At 40.5% G+C, this 16,111-nt stretch overlaps 1 protein-coding gene across 3 annotated transcripts in view; it reads left to right on the top strand.

The window, feature by feature from the left end:
* Positions 1-16,111, top strand: part of LOC145499286 (epidermal growth factor receptor kinase substrate 8-like) — a 34,298-nt gene that overhangs the window by 12,905 nt on the left and 5,282 nt on the right. For all 3 annotated transcript variants that reach the window (XM_081478784.1, XM_081478785.1, XM_081478786.1), the window contains 21 exons: positions 209-298; positions 567-716; positions 1,170-1,217; positions 2,057-2,137; positions 2,314-2,517; positions 3,720-3,825; positions 3,940-4,028; positions 5,006-5,100; positions 5,495-5,623; positions 6,686-6,860; positions 8,183-8,289; positions 8,912-9,008; positions 9,553-9,640; positions 10,447-10,520; positions 11,691-11,952; positions 12,293-12,412; positions 12,621-12,707; positions 13,453-13,534; positions 14,377-14,512; positions 15,145-15,171; positions 15,764-16,111. In XM_081478784.1, the coding sequence (XP_081334910.1) occupies positions 209-298; positions 567-716; positions 1,170-1,217; positions 2,057-2,137; positions 2,314-2,517; positions 3,720-3,825; positions 3,940-4,028; positions 5,006-5,100; positions 5,495-5,623; positions 6,686-6,860; positions 8,183-8,289; positions 8,912-9,008; positions 9,553-9,640; positions 10,447-10,520; positions 11,691-11,952; positions 12,293-12,412; positions 12,621-12,707; positions 13,453-13,534; positions 14,377-14,512; positions 15,145-15,171; positions 15,764-16,111 (2,595 nt within the window). The remainder of the gene's footprint in view (positions 1-208; positions 299-566; positions 717-1,169; positions 1,218-2,056; positions 2,138-2,313; positions 2,518-3,719; positions 3,826-3,939; positions 4,029-5,005; positions 5,101-5,494; positions 5,624-6,685; positions 6,861-8,182; positions 8,290-8,911; positions 9,009-9,552; positions 9,641-10,446; positions 10,521-11,690; positions 11,953-12,292; positions 12,413-12,620; positions 12,708-13,452; positions 13,535-14,376; positions 14,513-15,144; positions 15,172-15,763) is intronic.

The following is a 16,111-nucleotide window of genomic DNA, read 5'->3' on the forward strand; positions in this document are numbered from 1 at the left end:
TACTATTCTGACTAATGCATTACATCTTTTGTTAATTAAAAAAAAAATTGGCAAGAACTCACATTTTTTAAGTTAAGAGGCGCCACTGAAACAGTTGTTTCAGTCTATGGTTCTGCAAAAATAAGAGCCGAGATCTGTGCATTCCTGTAACTTGTAGTATCACTATGGTTGGGTTATTTACTGATCATGATATTGTGTTGCTGTTTAGGAATTGTTAGCCAAGGGTAATCAATGGACGAAAGAAATGGAGATGAGATTGACAGATAATGATGTAGTGCTTTTAGACGGGGAGACACAGGTTAACATTGAAATTATTCTTACTTGTGTATGATGACCAGTGTTAGGACATATGACTGTATATGCTAGTAATGATTCTTGTTGGATGTCTCAGCAGAGAATTTTTTTGTAGGTACATGTATACCAGATTTAAGTGTCGGCAAACTTTCAGAGCCAACTGTGAAAAAGTTTTATTGCAGACACTGAGGAGAATATTTTTTATAAAATAATTTTTGAGCTTTTCATGAAATATGGTCTAAAAGACAATGAATGTGTATTTACCTTTTCAGGACGTTGTTGAAGTGTATTCATTGAACACAATCGGCCATGTACACCACTTCAGTGATGATCCCGACTTGAACAGTGTGTTGGTATTTAACACAATACAGACAAAAGAAAAATTTGCCGCCATGCATCTGTTCCAGTCAGACAGGGTCCCGGTATGTACACATGCATGGAAGCTGCCTATTCCCCTCATTGAATTTTTAAGTTTCCTTAAACCTGGTGAGAGATTCATAAACTCTTTTACAAGAGATTTTATAAAAGATCTTGTTGTATTGAGATTGGTCAATTTTACAGGCCAAGTGATGCAGGTCAGCCATCTTCTCTTATCCTTAACCTGAGGTGTTTTTATTTTCCAAAAGTGAGAGATAAACATGCAAAAACCCTTTTTTTTCTTGGCCGTTTTCTCCCATTAGTTGGCTGTTCGTCACTGTTGATGCCCTAGACTTATCAGTGGTGGTCACTAGGATTACCCTCACCTTACAAAAATTTAAGTTTAACAATTTACAATATTATTGTCAATGTGGCATATTTTTATTGCCTCTTAAAATAATATGTTTACCTAATTACAAACATCAAGGTGAAATCAATAAATTGTGTTTTGTCACCAGGCAGCAGTTGTGGCCACAGAAATTATGAAAGCTTCCAGCAGCAAATCAGTGAGTAATCAATGTCAAATATACATCTCAATAAAATTGACGTATCAGATGTCGAGACAACAGGTTAAGTCTGTTCTAAATAAACCATTTATTTTTCAACTTTTTGATCCACTACTTTTACCTTTTGGAAGGTGTTGCTTCATGTGGCTTAAAACAATAGATAGCAGTTCACAGCATTGTCCTTAGCCTCTAAAAAAAAAAACAATCAAAGTACATAGTATTAGTAGGCAAATGAGAATAGAGGTTTGAAAGAGGCATTTTCTTTACTGCTTTTGGCAGTGATAATGATAAATAAACAAATGGTTTAAGATGATTTCCGCAGAACATTCGAGCAATAATGGCAAAAATTAAGTTACCAAAAAACCCTCATAGCATGTTAATATTTTGAACACAGTAAAGAAGGTTACGAGACTAAAGCTCTCAAGCAAACCCCACGAGAGAAAATTGAACTTGAAGTTATCCATGTTTCAATTAAAACAGACGTTTCGTGTTAGTTAAAAACACAATAACACATGCTTTAAGCATTCTTACGAGGTTTAACTTTAACTTTCTCGAGAATGCTTGAGGATTTAATCGCAGGGTCACTGAGAGAAATTAACTAAAGTGAGTTGTTTTAAATAATATTCCAAAAGTTACCTTGCTATGAGTAGATTTTTAGTTAATAATTTTTGCACTTATTGCTTGAACTTTGAGCGGAATCTGTTTTAATTGAGCTTCAGACCTCACACATCCTTTAGATTACTTGTAAGTAATCTAAAGGAAATATCTTTTCCAGTCAAAAAATTATATTGATGAAAAACCGTGTTAATTAAAACTTGTGTTCATTTGTTCTTTTTCAGGCAATGCCCAACAGATTTGCAGCAAGAGGTGGTGCTATACTTCCCCCACCCCCTACCCATCCAGCACCCTCGCCTCCCACGGTAGATATGTTTTGTCTTACACAGATATTTGTTAGTGATAGTTATGAAGTGTCGTTAGTTTGTTTGAAAATTAGCCTCTTGTTCATTAATTTGGATTTTAATTGCTTTACAATGAAAATGTGAGGGAAAAAAAAGTCTTCAGACTAACATGGACGCCATTGATTTTATTTTCCCAGGAAGTTGATCAAGAAAGGTTAGACCTCTATGAGAAATCTTTGGTGGCTCAGACCATTGCAGCATTTTCTGCAGTGACTGATGACACAAAGAAAACAGCAAAGCCACAAGTGTTGTCTAAATACCAGGCGTCAGAATCATCCTCTGATATCCCTGATGAAACACTGTCTGCGGAACTGTTGGAGGCACGAACAAACAGAGATGTGGTAAGAGAGAGAAAATGTGATGAAGAGCTTGTTTCTCCGTATATTATATTGTCACTACATAATAACGAAGAAAAATGGCCAGGGATAGTTCCTTGGAGTACCATCAAAATTTCAGAACTTGCTGTAATAGAAATGTGTGAAAATCTGTAGGCAAATTGAAGTTTTGTGCATGGGAGGCAGAGGTGTCAGCATCCCAGAACGTAATTTTACTGGCATTTGATGCTTTGCACTTTATGATTATCATAGATTCTCTGCACTTAAGGTACTAGCAATAAATATGGCAAATGCAATGTTGCATCAGGCAGCCGTAATACTAGAAGGTGGAAAGTGGAGAATTAACTCAAAGGTGATTTGGAGAGCTGGAAATCAACCCAAGTAATTCTCTCTGAGCATAAGCGCTAGAAAGGAAATGTGGGACCACACATGACAAAGAACTAGAACTGGAACTAGACAGGATTGAAACCCTCCTGTCCTGGATAAGATCACTGCTTCTACGTAGGAGAGTAGTTATGAATGACAGTTGCAAAATAAAGCTTGAAAAAGAATTTGGCTTTAACAGGGTTTGAACCCATGACCTCTGCAGGGGTTTCAATAAGGGCCTGTCATTGAGTAAATGGACTGGCTGTGAGGACAACTTCCCTTGCCTCGTTTGACCATCTAGAGGAAAATTTTTCTTTCAAAGACGTTCAGTTCGAAAAAGGTTTTGCCCACTTACTGGAAACGTTAATGGAACCCCTGCCTCTGCAATACAAGTGCTGTGCTGTACTAACTGAGCTATCAACCGAAGCCTAGACTGCAAGCAGGTTAATTTGTGAGTCCATAATAATTATAATCCAGTTGATTATGAAGACCGGCATATGAATATATGAAACATGATATATTTGAACTGTGGCAGAAATGAATGCTACATGTACATGGAAGATCATAGTGGTTATGAATGTAATTGAAACAGCTGTCGTAATAATGCCTGGAAAAAATCATGCTTGAATGCAGCTGGAATCCTGAATTTTTTCAGGCTTTATTTTTGCAACAGCCAATGTGCGAGTTGCTGAGGTGATCTTTCATTTATTACTATGGAAACATATTATTATCGTGGTCCCCATGGTGCTTAGTATTGATTGTGATTTAAATTCATTCTTTTGTTGGACGTTGTTGATTGTTAAGTGACTGAGAATAAAATGAACAATTATCGTTCATTTCAGCAAATTTTGAACCACTGTATTGATGATATTGAGAGTTTGGTCCTGAGAACAAAGAAGTCGGCTGAAGCGTGGAAAAAATTGCAGAAAAAGAAAGGAAAAGCAAAACGTGAGTCTGTATCTTGCTTCAATCCATCCTCTAATTAAAATGAGTTAATTTCTTTTTTGCACAATTAATTATATGCCTCTGTTGTTAACCTTTCCTACTATGTTATACCAACAGAAAGTCCTTTGACAGAGGAAGCTCGACCTCCTCCAGAGGCAGATTTTTATGATGCATTTCAAAAGTTAAAGCATGCCTTAAACTTGCTGGTGAGTTTCATTCAGGATATCATACATACAAGGTCGCCGCACACTAGCCGATTTTTTGTCAGCCGACAAAAAATCTTCACTTGTCAGCTAGTGTGCAGTGAATTCAGACAAGTCTGCGACAAGATTAGGGCTTGTTGGGTGATATCTGACAGTGCTAGATCTCAAACCGTGTTATCGGGCCTTGTCGGCTAGTGTGCAGTGGACCAAGACAATTTGTCGGGACTCGCACGTGCCTCAACCAATTATGAAATTTTTTTCTTCCTGCTCCAATTTTCGCACAACCAGACTTTGTTCCTTCACGCCCTCTTACGGAATGCTCACTAAGCTTGCTAAGGTATACATGGTTTGTACATTTTGCTTGGTACCCTGTAAAGAGCTAGGCTGGTCTTGCTGCTTGTTGTGGTTCTGTCACATGTCAGCTGTTCATTCAAATTGAATATAGAAGCTCTTAGTGTTGGTTAAGCAGATTACACTGAGCTAAAATTGAGCCCTTACAGGAAACAAATTTGCCTCAATTTGTATGAGAACATAAAACTCAGAAACCAGGTTTACAAAAAGAAAATAAAAGAATAATAATAAATTAAAATATTTAGAGCAGAAGCCACAGCAGCCTCGGCTGGTTTTCATGCGGGTCTTCTTTCCTGGTCGAATTGGAATTTGGCGTGTTGGTTTTCTGGAGGGAGGAAAACCAGAGAACCCGGAGAGAAAGCCTCGACGCAAGGCGAGAACCAACAACAAACGCAACCCACATGTGGCACCGGGCCAGAATCGAAGCCGGGTCACACTGGGTGGGGGGCGAGCGCTCTCGCCACTGTGCCATCCCTGCTCCCTCTCTGGTTCGTGGTTATGATGTTATTTGAAAGTGATTGATTCAATATTCCACCCAAATTTTAAGTTCATACAATTTACCCAAGAATTGTATAGCAAAACTATCACGATGTTGTCCAGTTGAGAACAATTGTTTTATCGAAACACAGGGAAAGTTGAGGCACCACATCCACAATCCTAACGCTGCAGAATTGGTCCATTATTTATTTGTTCCTCTGTCTTTGTTGGTTCGCTGTACTGGAGGGTAAGTTCGGCTTTTTATTTCATTTACATTTTTTTCATTGTTTGTACCCTTTAACATCCTTCTGGTGTTTATGGTTGCCTGTTAGTCACTACTGCCTGGAAGAAGTCATTCAATTATCAATTGAAAACAATTTCTGCTGATGAACTCACAAGCTGCAAAATGTCAGAGTTTGTTGTCGATTAATGGAGAATTTAACGCTAGTCCAATAACACAGCGGTGTCTTTCAATGGAAGCTAGAAGAGTGTGAATGTGGGTTATTATGGTGGTACTATAATTCGTGGCAAGGTAGATAGACATACAAGCATTCTACGGGAAGCAATGTATCAGCTAACTCGAATTGTTCAAAACAAGTTCCATTATGTAGAGTTCCTAAAATTTGCTTTATTTGTTGTAGTCCTGAAAAGGCCAGAGCCGTTGTTGTCCCGTTGCTTACTACACATGCTATAGACCTGCTGCAGAACTGCCTCTCATCTAAGGAAACAGACTTCTGGATGGCTCTGGGACCCAACTGGACATTAGCAAAGTATGTGTGAAACAAGGTGTACTTGCATCGATGAAGGGCTAAAAATAGTGGTCAAATCTTGTTGAATATCACTATATTAATCCATTGAAGCTCCGAAAGGCCGGGTGCTGTCATGACTTAAAAACGCAGACAAGGTTGTCAACTCAAATAAGAAGAAAAGATTAAAAAGTATGTTACCTTTATGTCTCCCTCGGTCAGTGTTTATAGCACCAAAGCAGATATTTTCAAGTTTAGTCGCTGAGATTTGACAAAATTGCTGCAAAGTAACTACAATTTGCCTTCTTTTTAACAATTTACTTCTTCAGTAAAGTGCCTTCGTATTCGTTTTCGTGTTTAAGAAAAGGTACTTCGTGATAATTTTACTTCCGTGTTGATCAAAAAACTCACCGAGATAGAGCCCCTTTAATGTTTCATTGTAAAGCTCTGTTTGTGTATTTTTTATGACATTAGGGTCTTTTTGACAAACAGTATTAGAAAATAAGTCCAAATAGTGTACGGGCAAATTACGATTAGGGAACGCGGCGCAGCCAAATTGCCTATTGCTCATAGAAAATAGGGGTAAGTAGTGTAATTGTCTTTGTCTAAATTCCAACGCTACATTTTATAGAGGGTGTGCTTTGTTATTAAAGATGTGGTTGTTGTTCGTCGTGCTCATACAGATAAGTGACCGTTTGATCGTTTGTATCACGATATAGAGTCACTATTTTGGTGACTCATTTTTGGCGCCTCAAAACGCACCAATGACTGAGTCTTCTCGATGAGGCAAACGATCTGAGGTTCGTTTGTTTAGCGGGTATGCATTGTTTCTTCCCTCCACGAAAACCAACACTCTAAATTCCAATTCCAATTCCACTTTCAATTCCTCTACCAGGGTAGAAGACCCGCTGAAAACCAGCAAAGGCTGATGTCTTTAAATATAGTAATTTATTATTTTACTTTTTTATACGTTGTTTAAAGCGTGACAGCCAAAAAACCTGCAACTTAAGACATCTTTAAGCCAAAATCGACAAAGTGTTAGATCAAGGAAACATGTCGTCAGTTTGTTATTTTTTTTCTCCCCAGATCAAGCAAGCAGTTTAAGGAGCAGTTTATTCCTCATTACACGCCTGTGTTTAAGGACGGCTGGGTGCCACCAGAGGTGATCGCTGGTAAAGATGTGTCCAATCTAAGTGCAGCTATCGCTGCAAATGCCGCTAATGCTGCAGCTGTGGCCCAATTAACTGATGGACAAAGAAAGGTACAAACAATGGCTGAAATGTTACTGAGTTCCTCTTCTGGGTAGACTACGAGTAGTCTCTCTTTCGCTTAGTCCGTCGTGTTTGACGCGAGACAAAGCCGCGAGAAAAAAATGGCCGCGCAAACTCCTGGAGGCGAGAAGCACGCGCGCGTCTCGCTCTAAGGATTTCACGCGGCCATTTTTTCCACGCGGTTTATTTACGTCCTCGCTCGACGGACTAAGCGAAAGAGGGACTAGTCGCAGTCTATCTTCTGGGTGGTTAGACTCCTACTTAGGAGTGGACCGTTTGGCTTTTGAGGGGGATGATTTCAAAAAATGTCCTGAAAGCATGCATGTACCAAAAGAAATTCCTGCACTCGACGACTGCCGAAAAAAAATTCTCGCACGTTCAGTAAGCCGATAGAAAGCATGTCTTACAGAGAAAAAAATATGCATGCACACGTCCTGAGAAAAACAATTTCCTATTACATGAAAGGGTTACATAAAGGACTCGTTCCTAAATAAATAATAATAATAAATCTCTTTGAGGAGAAGGTCACTCCAAAAAACGTATATTTTTTGTCAACGCTAATAAAAAAAAACATTGCACTAAGTTTAGCCACTCACCGAAGTTTCAGCCTCTAAAGTGCAGATTTTACTTACGAAATTCGTCTCCAAAGAAGCCCAAAATTCGACATCGTTGCCGCCATTTTGAACAGATATGAACAAATATGCTCTCCAAACTTGGAAAATGATAGCAGTGAAGATAGTGAAGTAGATAATCGCTTGGAATAAAGACATTTTGCTGACCTTGTGAAGGATGCAAAGTCAGTCGCAGGTTTTTCTCCTTGCGGCCAATTTCGAGTCGGACGGAATGACGTCACATAAACACGGCCTGGCTGCCAAGTACAATCCTCGAGCTCCAAAGTCTCTTCTTTCGAGACGAATTCCTTCAGGATAGCAGACACTTCAGAGGCTGAAATTTCGCCGAGTGGAAAAGCTGACTGTTTACTTGCTATAGGCCGCAAGGCGAAGACAAAAAAAATTAGCTTTTTGGCATGACTTTCTCCCTTAATTGACCACTCCCCCAGTGGGGCTTTTCTAGGCCCAATGAAACCAAATGATGAAACAAATTATGCAAATCAACATTACATGGTTAAAATCCCACTTGGCAGGAGGCTGACCAGTTGGCTATTACATTCCCAGTACAAAATCGCCCCCCCCCCCCCCAAAAAGTCCAATAGTCCACCCCTGAGACCGCAATCTTCCTCCTACCACCAAGAGGGAATGCGTGACGAGTCCTAACAGGAGGTAATCGATATTTTTTTTACATGCCTCTTTAGGGTGAAGATTCTGCTGCAAACCTAGCAAATCCCGCGGTGCTTTCAGCGGCGGCCAAGTTCAGACGACTGGCAAGCGTGAAAAAACCCGACGAAACTACACCAACAAGGTGAACAATCAACAGTTATACTCAACAGCGATTGATTTGTAGTTTCTCTTCACATTCCCATAACAAACTGAAAAGAAAAGTAATTAGAATTGAAAAGCTGGTCCTGGGATTAGAGGGCGCAGAGGAGAATGTCTATTGCGGATGTTGCAACTACAAAAACGAGTTTAGCTCACACATTTCAAGTCTGTTATCAAACTAAAGTGAGTTTAATCTTTGTGTACAACCCATGTATTCAAGCTATTTTGAGTTTGTCTTCAGTCTGCCCTTTCATCGCAGACTTTGAAATGACCAGTCTTTTACCACCGTAGCCAGGCATTTCAAGGTTCAGATTTTTTTTTTGTCTTTACTTTGATGATAAACTATTTACCTCAATTGAGTGTTTTTAAAACCAAAAGCAAAGTAATCCGAAGCTCTGGCCAATCACAAAGGACACAGACAATCCAATGAACCAGTCAAATCTCGAAGTAAATACATGTAGCCGACCCGAAGCGCGGGAAAACGTGTGCAAACGCGTCACGATATGTTCTAGTTTTACTTATGATTGGATGACAAAGTGGCGCGGGTTTTTTAAGCCAATCTAATGACAGCTAATGAAGTATTCGTGTTTTTATTCTTGTTTTAGCCCAACGAAGAAGGGTTTAAGAAGAGTTCGTGTTCTTTTTGACTTCCAAGCAAGGAACAGCAAAGAACTGACAGTCCAAAAAGGAGAAGAAGTTGCAGTAAGAAAAAATAGCTGCTTACTCTATTGCGCTTACTCGTATTTCCGTTGTGTCAAAAAAAAAAAAAACTTTTTTAAAAAAATCGGGTAGCATAGTTGCCTATAAAAATAACAATATTTCTTGGATAGACGGAAGAATACTTGGGCAAACAGGGCAAAGAATACAAGAACACTTTCAAACTTTTAATGTTAATGTTTACATGTTAATGTTTTCGGTTCAAATCTCATGGAGACTCGTTACATTATAATAATAACGAAAGGCCGGAATAAATAGAACTTGCAATGAGCAAGTAGGTTTCCATCATACTTCTGGGTGTGGCCTTGGTTTTGGCCTGTACTTTGCTCTCAACAAAGGCAAGTGCTGGAAACGGTTATTTCTCTTTATTGACTCCAAGTTGACTCGTAGCTTAGTGTTTCATCTGCCCGGCGACGCAGCCTGCCCAACATTTTCTTTGGAAATTAAGAAATTTATGTCTAGAAATGCGTCGAAGCCGCATTTTAGAATTACAGTGAAGCTTGCCTGATTTAATTTTCTGTTGTGTTAGGTTCTTCTTGACAATCGCCAGTGGTGGTGTGTCAGAAATTCCGAAGGGTCCATAGGTTTTGTGCCAAATACAATCGTGGAAGAAACAGGTAGAATCTCGTCTCTTGACTTGCAATAGTCTTTTGCAGGGTAACTGACTGGTAACTGCAAGTGAATATATGAAAGAACTTATATTTGAACCGCAGAATGATCTTCCCAGTTATATACACAGCTGGTGTTCTATTGGGATCAACCGTTCCAAAAGCAACCGGTTTTGGTTGATACGGTCGACGTTTCTCAAAAGAGCACTGGTCCAACCGTTTTCGGTTGAAACGCGATTACTCCTGGGACTAGCCCTTACGCGAGCTACAGTCACGCGACATAGTCACGCAAATGCTTTGTCAACCGTTTCAACCTGGTTTGAGGGCGGTTGAAAGAGTTGATCAACCAAACCAACCGAAAACGGTGTTTTCCTAATAGAACATGACCACAACTTAAGCAGCTGTGAAAATAAAGCCTGAAAAATTCAGGCTTGATCTGGATTCGAACCCATGATCTCTCTAATCCGGGTGCAGTGCTCTACCAACTAAGCTGTCAAGCCAACATTTTCTCAGGCTTTATTTTCATTCATCTCTTTACATCTTTCTCCGCTGTTCAAATTTAATATATTTCATATATTCACTTGTATTCTTCACTATGTATGAATGTATTACGAACTCACAACGTGACCAGCTCTCAGTTGGCTCTTTGACTTGTAACCGTATGCCATGCTATATATGTATGCTGTGCTATGCTATGTGTCGATCGGAGATTTTGTTCTTCTCAGACGTCCTGCATTTTTTCCAAACTCTCAATTATATCCATTGATTCGATGAATTAATTCTAATTAATTTCGCGAAATGTTTCATCATTGCAGTGGTCCTTCCCAGTCCCCCTACGACAGCGCCTCCGCCTGTTCCAACGACACAGGTGACGTCATCTCAAACAGTGGTAGGTCGTGTTGATTATTACTTTAATCTTAAAGGAGCTCAGTCACGGTTTGCGCATATTGAAAAGTTTGACCTCAATTTTTCAAATCCGTCGTTTGTAATCCGTGTCGATCCTCTCCATCCTTAACCATCCTTGTTCCTTTCTGGTTTATCATTATGTCTTTGGTGTTTTTCTATCTTATTAAACTGTTATTTTCAGGTTTCCTACCATTTAAAGGTAATTTTTGTATTTAGCCAAAATAACTCAAAATACCGTGACCGATTAAGACAAGTGAATTTTGACGCTGACTATAAAGTACTCATTGCCCCCCTCACACTCCTAGCGCGAAGAATATCTAGTTACTTACAGAAGTTCTTTTAGTGTTCCTAACACACCGCAAAATTTAGCTTCTTTTTTTCAATTTATATGCTAGTTATTACAGAGGATTAAGGTCGACTCTCACATTCAGAATGACGAAGTTTGCAGCAGTATTTTCTTGTTGTCATTGAGGATGAAAGCTAGAGTTATTGCTGGTCCTCAAGACTTTGTTTTAAACGCTTACTTGCTATTTTTCACCAAGACGACATCAAAGTCGATAGAGTTGTCCGTCCATGAAACCCTCGTGTTATTAAATGCAGTTTTAGCATGCACTTGCTTTTCGGAGTGTCCTTCGTGTAAGGCTGGTCTAACTAACAGTTAGACTACGGTCTGAGTTTTCCATGCGCGAATAGTCATAGAGGAACAGTCGAGTTCCTGCCTCGCACCCAGACTTCTTTCTAAATAATGGCCGCGCAAGGGAGGAAGGGAAGGTGCTTCTCTTCTTTCCTCTTCCCGTGGTCGCTCGCGATTTGCGCTCGTCACCAGTCGTTCAAGTGCAAAGTACCTGAGGAGGCTGGTCAAGTTAACTCTGGAAATGAGGGCGAGTTTTCTTTTTGTGGACACTGAAAGACCCGCAATTGAAAGTATATATAAACTACAAACAGAGATTGTTTTCCATTTTGTAGCCAACGAGCGCATGACTAAATCCCAACGACGACAGAACCTGGCAGATAAGCGGGTTTACAGTATTGCATGTCTTCTATAAAGGTTACACTGGGCTTCTACTCTTTGTGCCCCTACTAAATGGTGAATATAAAAATAAATTAACCAGAGACCCAACTGAGCTTTACGTCTTTAATTTCACAAATCAAGTTGCAGAAAATTGAGACGACAGCTCAAGCACCTCCATCATCACCAACACAAGCACCGGCCCGAGTGTCAGAGAGTCCAAAGATTCCTCATGTGGAACTGCGACATGTTGGAATTACAAAGTCAAACCGTCCTGTGTCAGCCCCTCCCATCCAGCTGGTGATTCCCCCACCTCCACCCAGCAGTCCACCCCCTTCCACTCCTCCCCCACCCGTCACACCGCCTCCCCCTGTGCTTTTGAAGACGAACGACACGACACAGAAAGGTATGTACTGTGTAACTCCATGGCACTACGCCAGAATGTTGTTTTGTAATCCATCTCAGTCTTTGCCAATCTTAGCCATTCTTTCTTGTTTCTAACTTACTGTTACTTCTCTGATATTTAATTTATCCTATTAATTTTAAGAGGTTTTAGCGAGAACTGAGTATGTCTCTGCTGATCTTACTACATTTTAACGTCTTCTGTGATCCGGCAGCAATTAACATACAAAAAAAAAGTGTTAATTACGTCATATATCCGTCTTTCCTCCAATGGATCTTAAGTACAAACTAATCAAAAGACGAGAATGATTCGCCATATTTTATAATTGCTGATATTTTGAAAGCTCCAGAAGCCACTCTGCCTGGGAGCGCTGATTTTGCCAAGGCCATCCAGGCGAAGAATCTGAAAAAAGTTGATCCTGAAGAGGAAAAGAAACGACGCGAACAGTCTCAACAAAACAGAAGTGAGTTGACGTTTCCATCTCATTGCACCGCGTAATCTTTATTGTCCGCTTTTCTAAAGAACAGCGAGAAGAGCTGCTTCATTTTTTGCTAAGAATGTTGCCGAGTGTAAGCGATTTACACACGGCTGAAGAGTAAAAGTAAAAGTTTCATTTTTGCCGTTTGCCGTAAACGTCATTCTCAACTTGTCTAATTGTCTCTATTCGGCAGTGAGCTCAACGGACATGCTGAATGATGAACTAAAACGAAGAATGACCTCTAACCAGGGGGGACTTACACCAAGAGTGCAACGGAAGGGTGAGTTATGCTGTGTAGTCATTAGGGCAATAGTAGAGCTGGGTATAAGGAGGGGGGGTGTTTTACTATAGGTTCGTTCATCTCGCTGTGAATAAGGGAGACGTTGATTAGTTTTTGCTTCTAATTGACTCAGGATTCTCATGGTCAAAGGATTATCTTTCTTTCTCAGCAATTAAAGGGCCCTAGTCAGCCACGCCTTTTTTTTTGTTTACACGCGAGAGTTTGGCTATTATATTTTATTCGGAACTTGTCAAAACGAAAGAAAATCACTTTGACACTACTAAAGACAATTAAACACATTTTTAGGAACATATTTTACAGTAAAGCAATAAGATTTCCAACATGCAATATCAACAATTTCGATGGCATTGAAAGTGGCGGAGTCTGACTAGGGTTCTTAAGATCAGAAATAAGACGTAATTCAGTTCATGTGAGAAAAACTGAAAATGTCTGGTCCCAACTGGTGAAAAATTAGCCTATTCTCTGTCCTGAAAACAGCCGATCAGTAAGTGAGTATTGTGTCACGTTTTTAGGTTTCAGGTTTTACACATACCAGTCGTCTGTCACAGCAGTGTTTTAAAATGAGCGCATGAAACAGCGTATAGTTTTGTCTTGAAAGGCAGAATGTAGTTGTGGTGCTCTCAAATATTAAGGGTTTTAATTGTCAACGATCAAAAGTCACCTGCAAGAATCAGAATAGAAGCATTAGAAATTTAACTTGCAATTTTACTTTTTACCACTGCAGATTTGCAGACCGTCGACCTGACCGCTGATTCAAGCGCCAGTGAAGTCAAACAGTGGCTCAAGAGTAAAGGATTCACTGAAAGGTCTGTTGTTGTTCCATATCAGTTCAAGGTATTGATTTGTCAAGAGCGGATAAAGGAATATTGGCAGAATAGAGGAATGTTGCGGATTCCCTACACGGCATGAAAATGGGTAGGCGTCGTAACCCAGTGGTGTATGGCGTTGGGTTTGAAATCTGGAGGCTACCGAGTTCAAATCCCTCAGCTTGTCTGAATGTATTCGTGGTAATTTTGTGTTTAGCTCCACGGCCGCATTATGTTAATAGCTAATATCCCTTCAGACGGGCTTCTAATCAAGGCAGTTATGGTCTACTTGGAAAACTCATTTGTTGATTTTAATTTTTCACCACGCGCATGTGATGTAGTAGTCGAATATCAACACTTTTTTGTATTGTAGTTTCCATTTTGTTGTCTCGTCAAACTGGGAGGCGCGGTGGCCTCATGGTTAGTGCGCTCATCTCCGGATCGAGCGGTCTGGGTTTCTAGCCCTGACCAGGGACATTGTGTTGTGTTCTTTGGTTATACAGTTTACTCTTACAGTGCCTCTCTCCTCTCTACACCAAGTAGGGGCATAAATGCCTACCGGCGAATTTAATGCTGAGAGGGAACGCTGCAATCGACTAACATCCCATCCCGGGAGGGAAGACAAATACTCCTAGTCGCTTAATGCGGGATAGATAGGAATAATCTCCGGCGGCTTGGACCGCTCGGCCCGACGCGGACTCTGTCTTTGTTGTCTGGAAGAAATTTTTTTAAACAATGGAAATTCAACCTCAAATAACGTTCATGAACACTTTTTTACCGCAACAGTTCTAAAAACAGCAACATTTGTTTGTTTACTGATAACTTTTATTTCATCGTCGCAGTTGTGTGACAGCATTATCTGGCAAGTCCGCTAAAGATCTGGAGTCGATGACAAAGGACCAGTTGAAGCAGGCTTGTGGAGATTCCGAAGGATCAAGAGTATTCAGTCAGTTTGCAGTGCAGAAAGCCTACTGGGAGGTAAAGAAAAAGAGGGTTCGTTTTCCACTGACACTTTAGTCCGTAGCACGGAAAGCAATTATATCTAGTACATTTACACCATAAGCATTCCTCGTTTTGAGTCCTGGACTGTTTATTTTTTTGGTGCCCTGGCAGGAAGCTTCTTGGAACTCTACCGTCACTGAGCATTATGTTCCTGAAAAAAAAAAACGACACTTCGTAATCGTTTTTCGTTTTTCGCGCTTATAAGCGTGTTAGTCTAGTGTCAAAAAAAGGACCTTCAGTTCTAGTTTGAAAACCTCCTGAAAACACCTCTTCAATTGTGCAAGCTCACTGAGTTATCGCAAATATTTTGTGGTATTGTTTATTGGTAAGATAAGCCATGCCCTAGTCTAAATACATTATGAAAAACATTCTCATCTGCGTCTAGCGCTAGGGCTTAACGTAATTATCGCCGGATATCGAACTCCTTGTTTGTAGTATTGTTGATATCAGGCAATACCGTTTGTCTCGGTTATGTAGCTAAATATACGAAATAGGTTATATTTGCAATTTGCAAATGGTCCTGTATAACAGACTGTTACGAAGATATATTCTTTTTTTCTTTGCACGAAGCCAGTTAACTAAATGGTGTTGTGTTGTTTTTCTGCTAGGCGTCAAATAAAGGATCTGAATTAGCGGTAAGTACTCAGATAAGCTGAAATTCCTCTTCTCAGATCAGTATTACACAGTTAAGATATTTCAAACAGCCAAACCAAAACAGCTCTATTGTCGATTTCTTTTTCCAGATTCGAGATTGACTTCTAAGAGTCACTAAGTTACATTTTTCGCCGCCCGTGGCTCTTACTAGACTACGTTTTCGCGCGCTTTTCATTGAGATACAAGTTGCATCCTTTCCCGCCCTTGACACCAGTACGTTTTCCCGCGCTTGTCATTAAGATGCGGGTTGTCTGTTTTCCCGCCCTTGATACCGGTACTTTTCCCCGCGATTTTCATTAAGATACGGATTGCATGTTTGCCCGCCCTCGACACCACAACGTATTCCCGGGCTTTTCTGCATTAAGACACGGGTTGCATGTTTTCCCGCCCTTAGCACCACAACGTTTTCCCGCGCTTTTCATTAAGATATAGGTTGTCTGTATTCCCGCCCATGACACCAGTACGTTTTCCCGCTTGTTGTAAAGACATCAGTAGCAAGCTTTCCCGCTTTTGAAATCAGTTACATCTCTAGTTGAAGCTCGTCTGTGAGTGAATCTTTAAGTTCTTTTTCAGTTCATAATGCAAAAACGTAAGGAGAGATCGGAAGAGAAAACTGCCGAGGAGCTGGAAAACGCTGGCGAACTCCGAAGCATTGTTGCCGACGCCAAAGCTGCGGCAGCTCAAGAGGAGATTGAATTAAGACGCAGAACATCCAGTGCAGGGAAGAAAGCACCTCAGCTCGGTGCACCCGCAACCAAACCTCGTCCGAAAAGCTTTGCGGGACCTGAGACCAAGCCGCGCAAGGACAGCAAGGCAGAACGAAAGTCTTCCCGAGGAGAGTCGTTTGATGCTGAGTTTATCCCACCGCCACCCATGCTGGAATCCGAAGATCAGCCGACAAGTGGCGAAGCGAGTCCGAGG

The sequence above is a fragment of the Orbicella franksi genome, chromosome 10, assembly GCF_964199315.1.
Source record: "Orbicella franksi chromosome 10, jaOrbFran1.1, whole genome shotgun sequence".
NCBI lineage: Eukaryota > Metazoa > Cnidaria > Anthozoa > Scleractinia > Merulinidae > Orbicella > Orbicella franksi.